This window comes from Anas platyrhynchos, chromosome 35 (genome assembly GCF_047663525.1).
Source record: "Anas platyrhynchos isolate ZD024472 breed Pekin duck chromosome 35, IASCAAS_PekinDuck_T2T, whole genome shotgun sequence".
Classification (NCBI taxonomy): domain Eukaryota; kingdom Metazoa; phylum Chordata; class Aves; order Anseriformes; family Anatidae; genus Anas; species Anas platyrhynchos.
This window is the reverse complement of record NC_092623.1, coordinates 2,540,897-2,555,558: the sequence shown is the minus strand read 5'-3', so window position 1 is coordinate 2,555,558 and position 14,662 is coordinate 2,540,897. Positions and strand designations below refer to the sequence as shown.

The window sequence follows — 14,662 nt, the reverse complement described above, 5'->3', positions numbered from 1 at the left end:
ATTGGTGTTTAAAAAATCGGTTTTCTAGGAATCTTAAGCCTTATGCTTGTAGGGGAATTCAGAAGCTTTTTCAATATCCGTATCTTATGTAAACTAAAAATTTCATATATATATTCCTAGTTGTTCCATCCCTCAAGGCAAGCTGGTAGCAAAACTTATAACCCGTAGCACTTGCACAGCACTGCCTTCCGCATTGCAGATTCTAACAAGTATTTTGAATTCCTGTTTTTACTTAAATGTCGCTAAGGTAGCTGAAGCTGTGCTTAGATTGTTTTCCATATACATACAGTATGGAGGTATAGCTTTCAAAGAAAATGTAAAATATAAACAAGTTTGAGTTCATAGACAATGGATACTTGATACTCAGTTGTACACTTTCATTGTAGAGTTTCATTTTTAGGTTAACACTAATTGCACGATCTGTATGCTGAGATCAAGCAGTCTCAGAGACCCGAACAGAACTTGGAAATTGGAGTAGTAGTGCTGAGATGTCTGGTCTCATTGAACTTGGCATGCCTGATTGGAGCAGTGGACCTGCATCACCACAGAACTGAGTACTAACCAATTTATTTGACCAATAAACTTCACACTCTGCAGACTGCAGCATAGCCTTACCCTTAAGAAATGAAACGCACCCCAGCTAAAACATCTTGATTAAACTTTGTGTCCAGCAAGTTTGTGGCTTCTAATATATTTAACTTGGTTTTGGTGTGCTTTCCCTAATGTGGTAAGGCTGGTATAGATTCTCACTGAGGTATCTGCTTGGTGACTGCAATCTTAGTCTTAGGGGAAAAAATACATCAGTGTGGGAAAAGTACTGTGTTATGGGGTTGGTGATTCCTAATGCTTGGTCTGTGAAGAGATTACAAGGTGCTAGTGGTTGGGTAGGGATTTCTAGGTTCTGGCTATGACAAAGTTTTGTGATAAAGACTGGCCTGAGTCTAGATTTCTGCAACTGTTCTAAGTGCACTTCCACGCAATTCTGACATTCATAGGTATTACAGTTTTGCACCTACATAAAATCTGCTTGATCTTTGGGGAATGGAAAAAAAAAAAAGGATGATGACCTGTTTAATTTACTGTGAACACGTTAATTTATCCTGAAAACTTGTAACTCAATGCCAAAACAGGTGCTTCTAAACGATAGTTGAAACCAATTTACTAAGCCTGAGATCAGCATGTGGTCTGTGTTAACTTACCTATTTTTTATGTCTTAAAACGAGTCTTGTCCTTAAAAAGCTTGTCCATTATGACTACTCCTGGAAGAAAGTCATGTGGAATGTAACAAAATTTACTGAACCGGTAAGTAAAACTTGTATTTTTCTATTAGTTCCATTGTTTCAACTCTTCTGACGCTTATGGACAGCATAGATAACAGAGGGGAGATCGTGGTAATCGGAGCTACCAACAGACTGGATTCTATAGATCCTGCTTTACGAAGACAAGGACGCTTTGACAGAGAGTTCCTCTTCAACTTGCTAAATACAGAGGTGAGAACTGAAATTCAACATTAGTGCTACCATGGCAAAGTCCAACTTTATAGGGAAAAAAAATTGACAACTTGAACAAAAGAGTGGTATGTGGAGACACTGCCTTGTTCCATGGAGGGCAAATCTGGTACTGGATATATATGGTCAGGATGATACCACCAAGTAGTTAGTTCTATAACCAAACCTTTCATTCCCAAAGTTGTACCTGTTTACTTAATTATTTAGTCCACTTGGGCGCTTTCATCATGAAGTTGTGTTTTTGGTCTCAATCCTTCACTTATGAATGAATAGGGGACGTGTTTGCATTTGATTGTGCCCCGGATCAGTGATAGTAGTTTGAGTCATAATTTTGTCTTTTTTTTTTCTTACTAGGAAATTAAGAAAGAAATCTCAGCCTTCTGGTCCGACACGTAGTCTTCAACATACTTAATTTTTACGCTCCAGAGGCTTTTGTTGCACACTGCTCTGTTATTTGTAAGCAATTTAGTAAATAGTATCTCATATAGGGATATAAAATCTAATATATATGTATTTTAAGATATTTTAAATTTATTTGACCTTTCGTAAATATATTTAAGTACTTTTATTTGATATTTTTGTTCTATATATGTAGCTCTCTATTTATTATCCTATATATATAGGATCATAGAGAAGTGAGAAACAAAGGAAAGAAACCAAAGGCACCTTCCCCCCCATCCACCCTCTTCCACCTCCTCCCCCCGAGCCGGGGGGGGGGGTCCCATTGAGAGCTCTTGGAGCACCCATCCCTCTGGGTTGATCCCTGGCTGCTCTGACCCTACTTCAGTGCCACTCACAGGCAGCACAGGGCAGGAAGGGTGCCCGCCTCCCTTGGGGGAACCGGGGGCTGCCCACTGAGGTCTTCTGGCAGCCCCGTATCCCACGGGGCAGCTGCTTGCCAAGCCTCGGGGCTTCTGGAAGGTGGAAGGCAGTCCTCATGGCAGGGACCGAAGCCCCGCAGCGCTGCGTCCTCCTACCTGAGCCCCTCGAGGTCCTGCTGCTGGCCGTGGGTCTCCCCTCTCACACTCCTGGGGCAGTTGGTGGGATGGCTCCTCCTTTGCCACACTTGCGAGAATAGGCAGCTACGATGGGAGGCTTTGGATGCTCTTCATTACCTCTTCCGATTCATCCAGACAAATAGTAAGAGAAGCTGTGTTGGGCTGCCCTCCCCTCCAGCCGAGAGGCTCCCCCCCAAAAAAACGGGACTGGCTGGATACCCCTGGTGGGGTGGGGGGTAAAAGCAAAGGGTAAAAAAGGGGGGGGAGGAGGAAAGGAGGAAATAGGGTACAAGTGGTAGGGTAAAAAGAGGGGGTATGAGGGGAAGGGCATACGGACTGGGGGCAAAAAGGGGGAGGGGGGCTAGAGGGGGCACTGGGGCTCCACCGGCCCTTCTGACCTGGACCAGCTCTGCTGGCGCTGCCGAGCTGTGCCGCCCGATGCCCGGTGCCATCCCGGTTGTGCTCTGCAGGATCTGCTGGAAGAGGAGCCCTTGGACGTTCTGCACACAGCGGTGCAGCAGCAAGCCATGCTTGCACTTGGCCACTTGAGGTACGTGCCCAGCCCCTGCTCTGGCCCTGGGCCTGGCTTCCAGGCTTCCCCTGTCTAGGCAGCAGCCTGGCAGTGCCAGCTGCGGGGCCGCTGCTCGCCAAGCCTCGGGGCTTCTGGAAGGTGGAAGGCAGTCCCCATGGCAGGGACCGAGGCCCCGCAGTGCTGCGTCCTCCTCCCTGAGGCCCTGCTCCCAGCACCGTGACAACGAGGCCCCTTGCTTTCTTTGCAGCTATGTCAACTTAGCACTGGAGGGCGAGAAGAAGAGCATCCTGCTCGCCTGTTTCAGCAGTGTCTTCTTGCTGCCCTCACACGAGCATTTGGAGGGCCAGAGCTGCGTCTGCTACTTGAAGGTATGCTCTGGGAGAGCTCTTGGAGCACCCATCCCTCTGGGTTGATCCCTGGCTGCTCTGTGCTGAGATCTGTGCAGATCCTGGCAGAGGGAGAGGGACTGAAGATCCACTGCCACCCCTTTGTTGTCCTTGCAGACCCTGGACGCCATGGACCGCATGCTGAGGCTCTTCATAAGAAATTCTCCCACCTCCGGCTTCAGTGAGCTGCAGGACATCTTGCAGGTCTGCCACTTGCCAAGAGCAGTGTTCCCAGGGGCGCTTCCTCACCCAGAGGGAATTCAGCATCCACTGCGGAACGGACAGACCCTACTTCAGTGCCAATGCACAGGCAGCACAGGGCAGGAAGGGTGCCCGCCTCCCTTGGGGGAACCGGGGGCTGCCCACTGAGGTCTTCTGGCAGCCCCGTATCCCACGGGGCTGCTGCTCGCCGAGCCTCAGGGCTTCTGGAAGGTGGAAGGCAGTCCTCATGGCAGGGACCGAAACCCCGCAGCGCTGCGTCCTCCTCCCTGAGCCCCGCACAGCCCTGAGCCCCTCGAGGTCCTGCTGCCGGCCATGGGTCTCCCCTCTCACACTCCCCGTTGGTCTCTCTGCCACCCGGCTGCCAGGATAAAGACCTGAAGATGAAGTTCCTAAGGAGCATCAGCAGCGTGTGCAGAAGTGCCAGAAACTGCGGCCTGTGGTGTGGCCTCGATGCCTTCTGCAACAAATACGAGCTGGCAGAGCATATTAAGGTGATGCGACACCCACTGGAGGCTCTGGGAGGGGTGCAAGGGCAGGCTGTGGGGACGGGACTCTCGAGGGCTTTGGCCGGGGCCTCCTCCCTGAGGCCCTGAGCCCCTCGAGGCTTTGGTCCTGCTGCCGGCCATGGGTCTCTCTACCGCCGTAGCCCTGCTCCATGGCGGCCGCCCTCCGCCCGCGGCACCGCTCCGCCTCCCGGGCGCTCAGTGCGCAGCCGCGCGGCGCCCGCCTCCCATTGGGCCCCGCCGGCCCCTTCGGCCCGCCCACGAAGCGCTGCTATTGGCCGCCATCCGCGTCGGCCGCCATTGGCTGAGCTCGCCCCGAGGCCCTGATCCCATTGGAGCGCGCGGCCCGTCCCTCGCCGGGTTCCCCGCGATCCGATTGGTGGAGGCGCCTCCTGCGGTCCCGCCCCTTCGGCCCTTCTGTGGTCACGCCTCTCCGCTGTCAATCACAGCCGGACCCGATTCTGAGTGGGCAGCGGCGCGGGGCGCATTGTGGGGGCCGGAGCAGAGCGGTCGCCATGGAGACGGGGCCTGGTCCCGCTCTGCGAGCCTGACCCCCGGCCCCTGAGCTCTTCTTGACCTTTACCAGTGACCCCGGCCCCAAATGAGACCCCCCAAGGCGTCCCCATTGACTCCCCAGTCAGTAGGATTGGAAAGGACGAATGTTTATTCAGCGCAGGGCAGAGCGGGGGATAGTCCCACCAAAGACGTGCGCACCCGACGTGGCAACTTGCCTTGCTTATCTGCAGCAAAGAGTTACATGGGCCTGAAGTTTCACAACGCGCCCGTACATATTCATAGCCTGTCCCCGCTTCGTCTTAAAATTAGTCCCAAGCAGTCATTTCCGGAAACGCCTCCCATTTGCGCTTGCGCAGTGTGTCTTGGTGGCACACACATGGTGGCACGCACCACGGTTAGCAAAGACACTGAGTAGCATCCGAGCTTAATGCCGTCAGCGCTCTATCTCAACTCGAAGAGATTCCCCCACCTCCCTCTCTCCAAGCTGCCCCTGTGCCCCTGCAGGGGACACCCGGCCCTCCCTGAGTCGGCAGCGGGTCACAGAAGGGCCCTTTGTGACATCATCTGGGCACTCCCCACTGCTGCCTATAAAAGCCAGAGCAGCCAGCCCCGGCCACCCAGTGTCCGGCACGGCTGTGACGGGACAGGGCAGGAGCACGAGGCTGCGGAGCAGTCCCCGAGCATAGCCCGCGTCTTCATACAGCGCTGAGCCATTTCTGTGAGATTGCCTCTTCTCTACCCTCAGCCCGTAGTATGGAGGAGAGACGACCACCCAGTAGCCCCATGCTGGCCTGGGTGGAGGCCGAGGCTCGTCAGGAGAACACAGCTCCTAGTGAACACCATGAGCACGTCATGGAGCTGCTGTTGAACGGTGAGCGAGGGCTCCCGTCAGGGGGAGCAGGGCTGGGGCTAGGGAGCGGGGGGGCCAGCAAGAACACCCTGCTCAGCGTCAGGACCAGCATGGCAGCCCAGCCCCCGGACACCCCCAGGGAGGTTGTGCCAGGGGAGCAAGCACAGGGCTGGAGGGAGGCCAGAGCTCCTTCCTCTCCTCCCTCCTGCCTTTGGCCACCCTCTACAACCCTCCTTCTTCTCCTGCCTTCTTAGAAGCTGGCAGCTTAGCTGTCTACAAGAAAGAAGAGGAGAGCTTGTACAGCATTCTTTCCTTCGTCAGCAGCACGCAACAGGTAGGTGTGGCCTTGCCATGGTGGCTGTGCCTGTGTCTCTTGAGGGTTGCACAGCTCTGCTGCCAGGATGCTGGCGGGCTGCTGGCGAGGCAGAGCTGCCGCCCTCCAGGAGCCCCGCACAGCCCTGAGCCCCTCGAGGCTTTGGTCCTGCTGCCGGCCATGGGTCTCCCCTCTCACACTCCCCGTTGGTCTCTCAGCCACCCGGCTGCCAGGATAAAGACCTGAAGATGAAGTTCCTAAGGAGCATCATCAGCGTGTGCAGAACTGCCAGAAACTGCGACCTGTGGTGCGGCCTTGATGCCTTCTGTAAAAAATACGAGCTGGCAGAGCATATTAAGGTGATGGGAAACCCCCTGGTGGCTCTGGGAGGGGTGCAAGGGCAGGCTGTGGGGACGGGACTCTCGAGGGCTTTGGCGGGGGCAAGCGCTGCGTGGACACTCAGCTGCCCCTGACGGCCTTGGGACCTTTGAGAAGCCCCGCCAGCGGAGAGCTCAGCAGCAGGGAGGTGGCAGGGCGGCCCTCTGGGTGCCACAGCTGGCTGGGGGCACTGGGGCTCCACCGGCCCTTCTGACCTGGACCAGCTCTGCTGGCGCTGCCGAGCTGTGCCGCCCGATGCCCGGTGCCATCCCGGTTGTGCTCTGCAGGTGCTGCTGGAAGAGGAGCCCTTGGACGTTCTGCACACAGCGGTGCAGCAGCAAGCCATGCTTGCACTTGGCCACTTGAGGTACGTGCCCAGCCCCTGCTCTGGCCCTGGGCCTGGCTTCCAGGCTTCCCCTGTCTAGGCAGCAGCCTGGCAGTGCCAGCCGCGGGGCCGCTGCTCGCCAAGCCTCGGGGCTTCTGGAAGGTGGAAGGCAGTCCCCATGGCAGGGACCGAGGCCCCGCAGTGCTGCGTCCTCTTCCCTGAGGCCCTGAGGCCCTGCTCCCAGCACCGTGACAACGAGGCCCCTTGCTTTCTTTGCAGCTATGTCAACTCAGTGCTGGAGGGCAAGAAGAAGAGCATCCTGCTCACCTGTTTCAACAGTGTCTTCTTGCTGCCCTCACACGAGTATTTGGAGTGCCAGAGCCGCATCTACTACTTGAGGGTATGCTCTGGGAGAGCTCTTGGAGCACCCATCCCTCTGGGTTGATCCCTGGCTGCTCTGTGCTGAGATCTGTGCAGATCCTGGCAGAGGGAGAGGGACTGAAGATCCACTGCCACCCCTTTGTTGTCCTTGCAGACCCTGGACGCCATGGACCGCATGCTGAGGCTCTTCATAAGAAATTCTCCCCTCTCCGGCTTCACTGAGCTCCAGGACATCTTGCAGGTCTGCCACTTGCCAAGAGCAGTGTTCCCAGGGGCGCTTCCTCACCCGGAGGGAATTCAGCATCCACTGCGGAACGGACAGACCCTACTTCAGTGCCACGCACAGGCAGCACAGGGCAGGAAGGGTGCCCGCCTCCCTTGGGGGAACCGGGGGCTGCCCACTGAGGTCTTCTGGCAGCCCCGTATCCCCTGGCTGCAGACCTTTCCCCTCCACAGACTCCTCCTGTGTCGGAGAAAAGCCTTGCCCATGGCACTCCTGGGCTTCCTTTGCGTCTACACAGCGGCAGGAATTGGACCCCTCTTCCCAGGCACTGCACTGGTCACCACTGGTGCTGCTGCTGTCCACCTGCCTCCCTGTCTGTGGTGCTTTCCTCCCGAGATCGGAGTGCTGCGGGAGCCCAGCACTGATGCTCCTGCTTTAGCGGGCATCAGCTCCCAGGGCAGACCAGCACTTTCTCCCCTCACAGATTCTGCTGCCCTTTGCCAACTCCGACAGCGAAGCCATTTGCGAGAGGGCCGTGGGGAGGGCCGCGAAGCTGACCGGCTGGCTAGCCACACGCTTCTCACCGGAGGTAAGGAGCCACGCACCCCTCCAGCCAGCCCACCTCCCCTTCCCCGCAGACCACATCAGCCTGCAGCTCAGGGGTGCTGCCGAGGCAAGCCCGGCTACAGACCCTCAGCTAGGGCTCAGCCCTGAAGCAAGGGCCTTCAGCCCTCCTTTGCCCATGGACCCCGAGTGGGGGATGTTCCCAGTCCCTGAGAGCACTCTTGGGAGCCAGCTCTGCCCCCCGTCCTGTGCAGGCCTCAAGCGCCCAGGGAGCACGGTGGGAGAGCAGGCATGGCCAAGGCTGCTGACTCACCTGGGAGCCAGCCCTGGGCACACTCTTGGCTCCAGGACTTTGGCCCCAGCTGCCTCCCACAGCACTTCCCTCCTCTCTCTCTCGCCCAGGACCACAGCGCTGATGGAGGATACACTGAGTGCAATGTGCCGCTCCTGGGACAGTTGGTGGGATGGCTCCTCCTTTGCCACACTTGCGAGAACAGGCAGATACGATGGGAGGCTTTGGATGCTCTTTATTACCTCTACCAATTCATCCAGAAAAACAGTAAGAGAAGCTGTGTTGGGCTTCCTTCCCCTCCAGACACAGGCACTGCCTGAGGCACTTGCTTCTTCTCCTAAGTAGTGCCATGGAGCGCTCTTGTGGAGACCTCTAGAGCGGTCTTCCTAGAGAGAGGATCCCTGTATGTCCCCCTCGTATCCCTGCACTACAGCGCTCCAGCCCTTCGAGCCACCCCCCACACCTCAGTTAGGCCAATAGCGTTTTAGTTGTGCGATTTGCACGCAGGGCTCTCGTTCCTTTGCGTGTCCCAGGCTGGGAGCATTTGCATGTGTACCCCTGAGGCACACGTCAGCCCTTGCTCTCTTGCCATCTCCGTTGCTCCCATCAGCTGTCTGCCTTTGCTTTCCATCTCTGTCCAACACTGCCTCCCTGGGCTCTGCAGCATCTCCGCCCTCCTCAGCCATTCCTACTCAAAAGCTCTTTTCACCACTTGGTAAGCCTCCTAACAAAAGTGGCTTGTCCTTGTGAATCTTCTTCTTTTTGTCCCCCTCTGCTGCCGTGTTTAGGAAGAACAGCACCAGAAGCTAGTCAACAGCCTCAGGGGAAAGCTGAGGCCATACCGAGGCTTCCTTTACCCACTGCCACGGACATTGCCACGGTAATGAGTTCCTCCCTTCCTGGCACACTTGTCCCAGCAGCAGCAGGAGACTTGTGGGAACACAGGGCTCCAGCATCAGTGCGGCTGGTGTGGCCTCGCTGTTCTGGCCCGCGCGGTCCTGCTGTCCCTGAGTAGGGCCTTTCCATAGGCCTCCCAGCAGCAGTTTCTCCTGGCCCTCCTGGCCACCAGCAAGCCCCGCATATCTCCAGGGCCAGCACCCTGGGCCCGTGCCTCCAACCCTGGTCCCTCACCCCGAGGGCTCTTCTCAGCCCCCACCACGCAGGGACTGCAGCCCCTGCTTCCTGCTTTCCCGTGGGCACTGCTGCCAGCACGCTCAGGCATCTGTCTCCAGAGCTGCTCTCACCGCTCAGTTCTGCAGCACCATCGGGGCACTTGCTGCAACGTGTCTTATGTCCCTTCCTCCTTGCAGAACTTTGGAAAATACCTCCAGCAGTCTCAGAGGACAGACGTCATCCTCAAGGTCATTGAAGCCCTGAGAGACTCCAACACATACGACAAGCAGGAGGTCAGCGGTGTGCTGGACATGGCCATCGAAGACCCTGCCTCCTGGCTGACCGACGTAAGTGGCCTGCAGTTGGATTGCCCTGCCCGTTAGCCCATGTCAGGCCCCGCTTCCTCCCTCCCACGTCCAGGCCTCTCAGGCACCGCAGGCAATCCCTGGAAGCCATCCCAGAGCCATGGGAAGGGCAGTTGTGTGAGTAGTGGCTGAAAGTACGTCTGCACTCCACTTTTGCCTCTCCAGGTGCCAGAGATCGTGAGGTGCATCTACAGACACGTGGAGTGCATCAACACGGCATCAGCCCGGCGCAGCCTGGACAGCCTCATCCTCTGTCTGGCCAACCAGCGGCCAAGGGAGGTGGCCAGCACCCTGCTGCAGATGTGGCCATCATCTGACAGGCATGCCAACCTTCAGGTCTTCTTGTATGGGAGGGGAGGGGACAGGAGACTTTCCGCCTGACACATCCACAGCAAACTCCAGGGCCCTGCTCTGCGTTTCCAGAGCAGGGCCCTCCACGCTGCCATGCTTTCCAGCCGTGGTTCCTTGGCCACAGCCAGGGCAGCCAGAGCTGAGCAAGCCAGCCAGGATCCCTGCCACCACAGGGAACGTCATCTCTGCCCTCTCCTGCTTGCCTGGACAAGGCTCCCAGGGCACCCCAAGGGAGGGGGGCGGCAGGGCCAGGGCTGCAGGACAGCCTGGGGCCTGCAGGGCCTGTGCAGGCCACGGCGCTGGGGCGGAGTGTGCCCTGCTGACTGAGTGCTCCGTCCTTGCAGCGCTGCCCTGGCCATGTGGGAAACCATGTTCTCCCAGAAGCAGACGATGGAGAAGGTCCTGAGGGAGACACTTGGCGTGCTCCAGGAGCAGAAGCTGCGCGGGCTCCCAGGCTTCATCCCAGAGGACAACTGCATCCCTCACTTGGCGGTGAGTTACTGGACGAGGCCTTGCTCCTCTTCAGGGCCGTGTGTGTGCCTCTGCCCATCTACCCCCAAACTGGCAGCTCCTTCAGGACGTCCGTGCGGGAGGAGCAGGCAAAGAAAGGCTGCTGGGTGCTGCCAGGCACAGGGCACTCAGGGGCCCTGCGGCCCTCCACAGCCACAGCTGCCCCTGGCCTGAGGCACCGGGAGAGCCAGGAGCTGCCTGCAGCCCTGCAGGCTCCGACAGTCTCTCAATGCTGTGTTCCTTTCAGCTGCTGGCCCACCCAGATGTTGGAGAAGACGACTCGGAGGCCCTGCGCCACCTCCAGAGGCTCTTGAAGCATCCCAACCGAGTGACGTACTCGGTGGTGCTCAGCGCTCTCCTCCCAGCGTCAGAGACACCTGTCACGGTGAGCAGGGCACACTACTGTGAAGGCCGGTGGGCCTTTGTCCTGAAGGTATCATGGCCTGCTCCCGGCCAGCTGGGAGGGCTCTGCTCTGCCCGCAGCTCTGTGGCGCAGAAGAAATGGCCAAGAAATGAGCTGGCCATGGAGGGGCCCAGCGGCTCTCTGGGGAGCTTTCCATGCATGCCGTGTACCTTTTGGAGCGGGTCCGAAAAGGGGGCACAGAGTCTTTGCTCAGCTGCCCTCCTTTTCCTACCCTTGCTCCCCTCACATACGCAAGGGCTGCCCATGGCCATCGCCTGTCTGCTGGCTGCTGCCCGGTGCGACTCTCGTGCTGCCTCTGCGCGAGCAAGATGGCAGCCTGGTGCTCTGGCACCACAGGCTTCTGGCCAGGGTGGCCTTTCATCGTTTCACCAAATGGAAACTCTGTCCTTCCTCCAGGCAAGAAAACTTCCTGTGCTGCTGCCAGGCATCATTCAGGGCCTGCACGTTGCCAGGGCTGACACCAAGATGAAGGCCCTGCTTCTCATCGGAAACGTGATGGATCACGTGAAGAGGAAGCAGGCCAGCTCCATCGCTCTGCAAGTGGCTGGGGACATCCTGCCACTGTTTAACGATGTAAGGCTGCTGCAGGACCTGAGCCCACAGATGGGCACTCTCATGACAGCTGCCCCCCGTGAAGGAGGCCTCTTACGTTCCCTCTAGTGGGGCTGCGTCCTTTCAGTGTGGCTACAGATCTGGCCACAGCTCCTCTGAGCACACTCTGATTCTGTAGCACCTCCGTTCACGTCAGCCACCCTAACGCCCCTGCTCACCGCGGGCAGGGAGCAGCTCTTGCTGAAGTCTTCCTCTCTTCCTCCCTACCAGGAGTGCAGCCAGCTGCAAGAGCTCTCCATCTGCCTCTACAACAAAGTGATGCAGGCTGCGTTGTGGTACCACAAGAGGCAGCTGAAGAAGGTCGTGCAGAGGGGCCTGCTCCCACTCTTTTTTCACCTGAGTGACCAGACCCAGAGCGTGGCCAAGGTGCGTATGGCATACCTGACTAGAGGGACTAGCAGACTGACACCACAGGGGTTGCCTGGGTGTCCGGGGCCAGGGCTGAAGGTAATCGGGCACTTGGCATGTGTGTCCCTTCGGGGTGCAGCTGCCTGTGTCATGGAGAATGGGGGCACAGCTCCCCTCCTTCCTTATGCCAAACGCAGTTCACACTCACCCCCCACTGCATTATCCCACCGGGGGCTGGGAAAGGCCTGCAGCCCTGCCAAGAGGTGGGCGTTGCCAGGTCCCCTTCCCTGGGCTCTGGTGCCATCTCTCAGCCTCTGCTGCTCTGCAGGCCTCCCTGGAAGCCCTTGTCACCGCTGCAGACTTCCTGAAGCAGGGAAAACTCAAGCACCTGGCGCAGACAGAGCAGACCCGGAAGATCGCAGAGTACTTGGTAAAGACAACAGCTCTCTCCATACCTCAAAACCCCAGCCCCACAGGGCTCGTGGCTGGGAGATGGGAATGGCCTGAGGGGAAGGGGGGGTGTTGGCAGGAGGGGGTGGTCTGTCCAGCCGGGCAGGGTCTGCAAGCCCTGTAACCTTGCGCTCTCTCCAGCTCGTGCAGGACAAGGGAAAGGTGGAGAAATACCTGCAGCAGAGCCTGCCGTACCTGCAGCACACTCAGGTCGCCTTGCGGGAGGCAGCCGTCAGGTTCATCGGTGAGCCACAGCCCCCGGGGTCCCTCTTTTGTCAGCCTTTAGCAGCCCCAGTGTCCCTAGAGTCCCCCCCGGGACTGGGTCCCCATGCAAGTGGGCCTGGGGGCAGCCTTGCAGGCTTCTGACAGCAGCTTTGTGCCTAGGTCTTGCCGCGCAGCACTGCAAGGACCAGAGCGAGATGAAGATCCATGAAATCTGCAGCAGTGAGTGAGGGCAGCGGGGTGTGGGTCCACGACCGGTGGGGCAGGGGGCATTCACCTTTCTCAGAGGGAAGGGAGAAAGTTTGTATGGCCAAAAGCTCGGCTGGGGTTGAAGCTGGCCAGTACTGCGCTGGCTAAGAAAAAGGGCTTTTCTGGAGTATGTTAACAGCAAAACACATCTGTCTACAGCTTCCTTGTGACGGGGAGCAGAGAGGGAGGCACCGAGCTCTCCTCTCAGGCGACCGGTGATAGGAGGCGAGGGAGTGGCTTAAAGCCGGGTCAGGGGATGTTCAGATCAGATTTTGGGGAAAAGTCCCTCCCTGAGAGGGTGGTTGGGCACTGAAGCAGGCTCCCCAGGCAAGCAGGCATGGTGCCCGAGCTCGCGGGTGTTCAAGAAGCATTTGGACAAAGCTGTTGGATATGTGGTGTTAAGTCCTGTGCCGTCCAGTGTGCAGTCAGGAGTTGGGCTCAGTGATCCCTTCCAACGCAGGATAGTTAATGATTCTCTGACTCTAACCCCTTGGTCCCTCTGTGTCTTTGCGGGAAGTGACGGGTGGAGGGGTGGCAGGCTCTGCCCGCAGTCTCTGCAGACAGGTGGGTTTAATTTCTGCTCTGTTTCTCTCCATTGCAGTCCTCCGGCCCTTGCAGAATGACGAGGAGGAAAGTGTTGTGTCTCTGGCCACTCAGACCATCTACATCCTGACACGTCCAAGGGAGCAGCTGACATCGAGCTGGTGCCGGCGGGCACTGTGCTGCTGCCTCTCCTAAGCCAGGGAGAGGCACAAAACCTTCAAACGCCTGCATTCCATTAAAACTCCAACACCACGTGCAGGGCCGTGGAATCCTTTGCATGGTGTGCTGAGCATTCCAGCCTCTACCGTAGTGGGCAGCTGTAAGGGTTTTAGGTGGTGTGGTGGGGAATGGCTTAGGGGCGGTGGCTTATGGAAAACGGACTCCACAATCCATAAGATTGTAAAGTAGGTGTGTTTATTCAGCGCTGGGCGGCACGGGGGTAGTCCCCCTGTGAGAAACAAAGTTGTGTTTTTGCAGTACAGAACTAATTTTCTGTATTGCAAGGTAGTTGTGTAGTCATAACAAGGAGAAATGCTAAGTAGATGAGTGGACGGTAGAAGGCCTCGCTGTTCCAAAATAAGTTGCAAGCTTGAGACAAACAGGATGAGCAGTATGAGAACAGTAAAACAAAGATCACAAGACCTCAACACACAAGAAGGGAGAAATTCAAGGGTTGAAAACAAGAAAAATGGTACATATATGGTATAGAGGAGGGTCGAGCAGCTTGTGAACCTGTAGTACTCTGCCAATGAGGAAACAGGGGAGGTGATCACGCGTCGGGTAATAGGGAATAAAAGGTTAGGATTTGTTTACTAAAATGCGCTCCTGATTGACAGGACGCCCGCCCTTGCAATCGCGAATAAAATAGCTTCACAGAAGATTCTGTCTAAAGAAAGTTATGTGAGATTTTCCTCACACCACCAAGGTCATGCGCACCTCATGCGGCAACTTGCCTTGCTTATCTGCAGCAAAGAGTTACTAGGCCTGAAGTTCCACAACGCACCTGTACATATTCACAGTCTGTCCCCACTTCGTCTTAAAATTAGTCCCAAGCAGTCATTGCTGGAAACTCCTCCCATCTGCGCTTGCGCAGTGTCTCCTGGTGGTCGTCATCAGGGGTCGTGGGGATGAAGGTTGGTGACTCTTCCTCATCACTGCAAAATAACATCATCTTCCTATCCATAAGCATGCTGTAAATATTACTCACTTGACAAAGAGCTGCATGCAGAAAAGGCACCTACTACTACATAGATGGCTATACTCTCAAAGATCCTAAAAAAAGCTTCTTGCTTTAGGTAATTTGCACAATGTACCACGGCTAGCAAAGACGCTGAGTAGCATCCTAGCTTAATGCCATCAGCGCTCTATCTGTGCTTGATAAGAGTCTCCTAACTCCCTCTCTCTGTCCCCCCATTTCTATATAGTTAGTGCATTCATTTCATTTCTAAAAGGTAGTAAATTATTGTATTCTCCTAACTCCCTCT

At 56.7% G+C, this 14,662-nt stretch overlaps 2 protein-coding genes across 2 annotated transcripts; both read left to right on the top strand.

Annotated features, from left to right (window-relative positions):
* The first annotated feature begins 4,314 nt into the window (after positions 1 to 4,314).
* LOC140000912 (maestro heat-like repeat-containing protein family member 7) lies at positions 4,315 to 9,850 on the top strand. Its single transcript, XM_072032018.1, has 11 exons — positions 4,315 to 5,536; positions 5,770 to 5,849; positions 6,047 to 6,187; positions 6,494 to 6,573; positions 6,811 to 6,931; positions 7,067 to 7,153; positions 7,620 to 7,724; positions 8,102 to 8,258; positions 8,780 to 8,871; positions 9,302 to 9,451; positions 9,635 to 9,850. Exons 1-11 carry the CDS (start codon positions 5,419 to 5,421, stop codon positions 9,848 to 9,850), a joined length of 1,347 nt encoding a protein of 448 aa, XP_071888119.1. The 5' UTR covers positions 4,315 to 5,418.
* Positions 9,851 to 9,940: 90 nt separating this feature from the next.
* Positions 9,941 to 13,452, top strand: LOC140000961 (maestro heat-like repeat-containing protein family member 7). Its single transcript, XM_072032069.1, has 8 exons — positions 9,941 to 10,312; positions 10,578 to 10,715; positions 11,151 to 11,327; positions 11,577 to 11,732; positions 12,043 to 12,144; positions 12,306 to 12,408; positions 12,549 to 12,608; positions 13,237 to 13,452. Exons 1-8 carry the CDS (start codon positions 10,178 to 10,180, stop codon positions 13,371 to 13,373), a joined length of 1,008 nt encoding a protein of 335 aa, XP_071888170.1. The 5' UTR covers positions 9,941 to 10,177; the 3' UTR covers positions 13,374 to 13,452.
* Positions 13,453 to 14,662: the final 1,210 nt, after the last annotated feature.

Coding starts and splice junctions, on each gene's coding strand:
- LOC140000912 (XM_072032018.1), top strand. CDS start 5,419: ATGGAGGAGAGACGACCACCCAGTAGCCCCATGCTGGCCTGGGTGGAG. Junction 5,537..5,769: donor CATGGAGCTGCTGTTGAACG/GTGAGCGAGGGC, acceptor CTGCCTTCTTAG/AAGCTGGCAGCTTAGCTGTC. Junction 6,932..7,066: donor GCCGCATCTACTACTTGAGG/GTATGCTCTGGG, acceptor TTGTCCTTGCAG/ACCCTGGACGCCATGGACCG.
- LOC140000961 (XM_072032069.1), top strand. CDS start 10,178: ATGTGGGAAACCATGTTCTCCCAGAAGCAGACGATGGAGAAGGTCCTG. Junction 10,313..10,577: donor ACTGCATCCCTCACTTGGCG/GTGAGTTACTGG, acceptor TGTTCCTTTCAG/CTGCTGGCCCACCCAGATGT. Junction 11,733..12,042: donor AGACCCAGAGCGTGGCCAAG/GTGCGTATGGCA, acceptor GCTGCTCTGCAG/GCCTCCCTGGAAGCCCTTGT.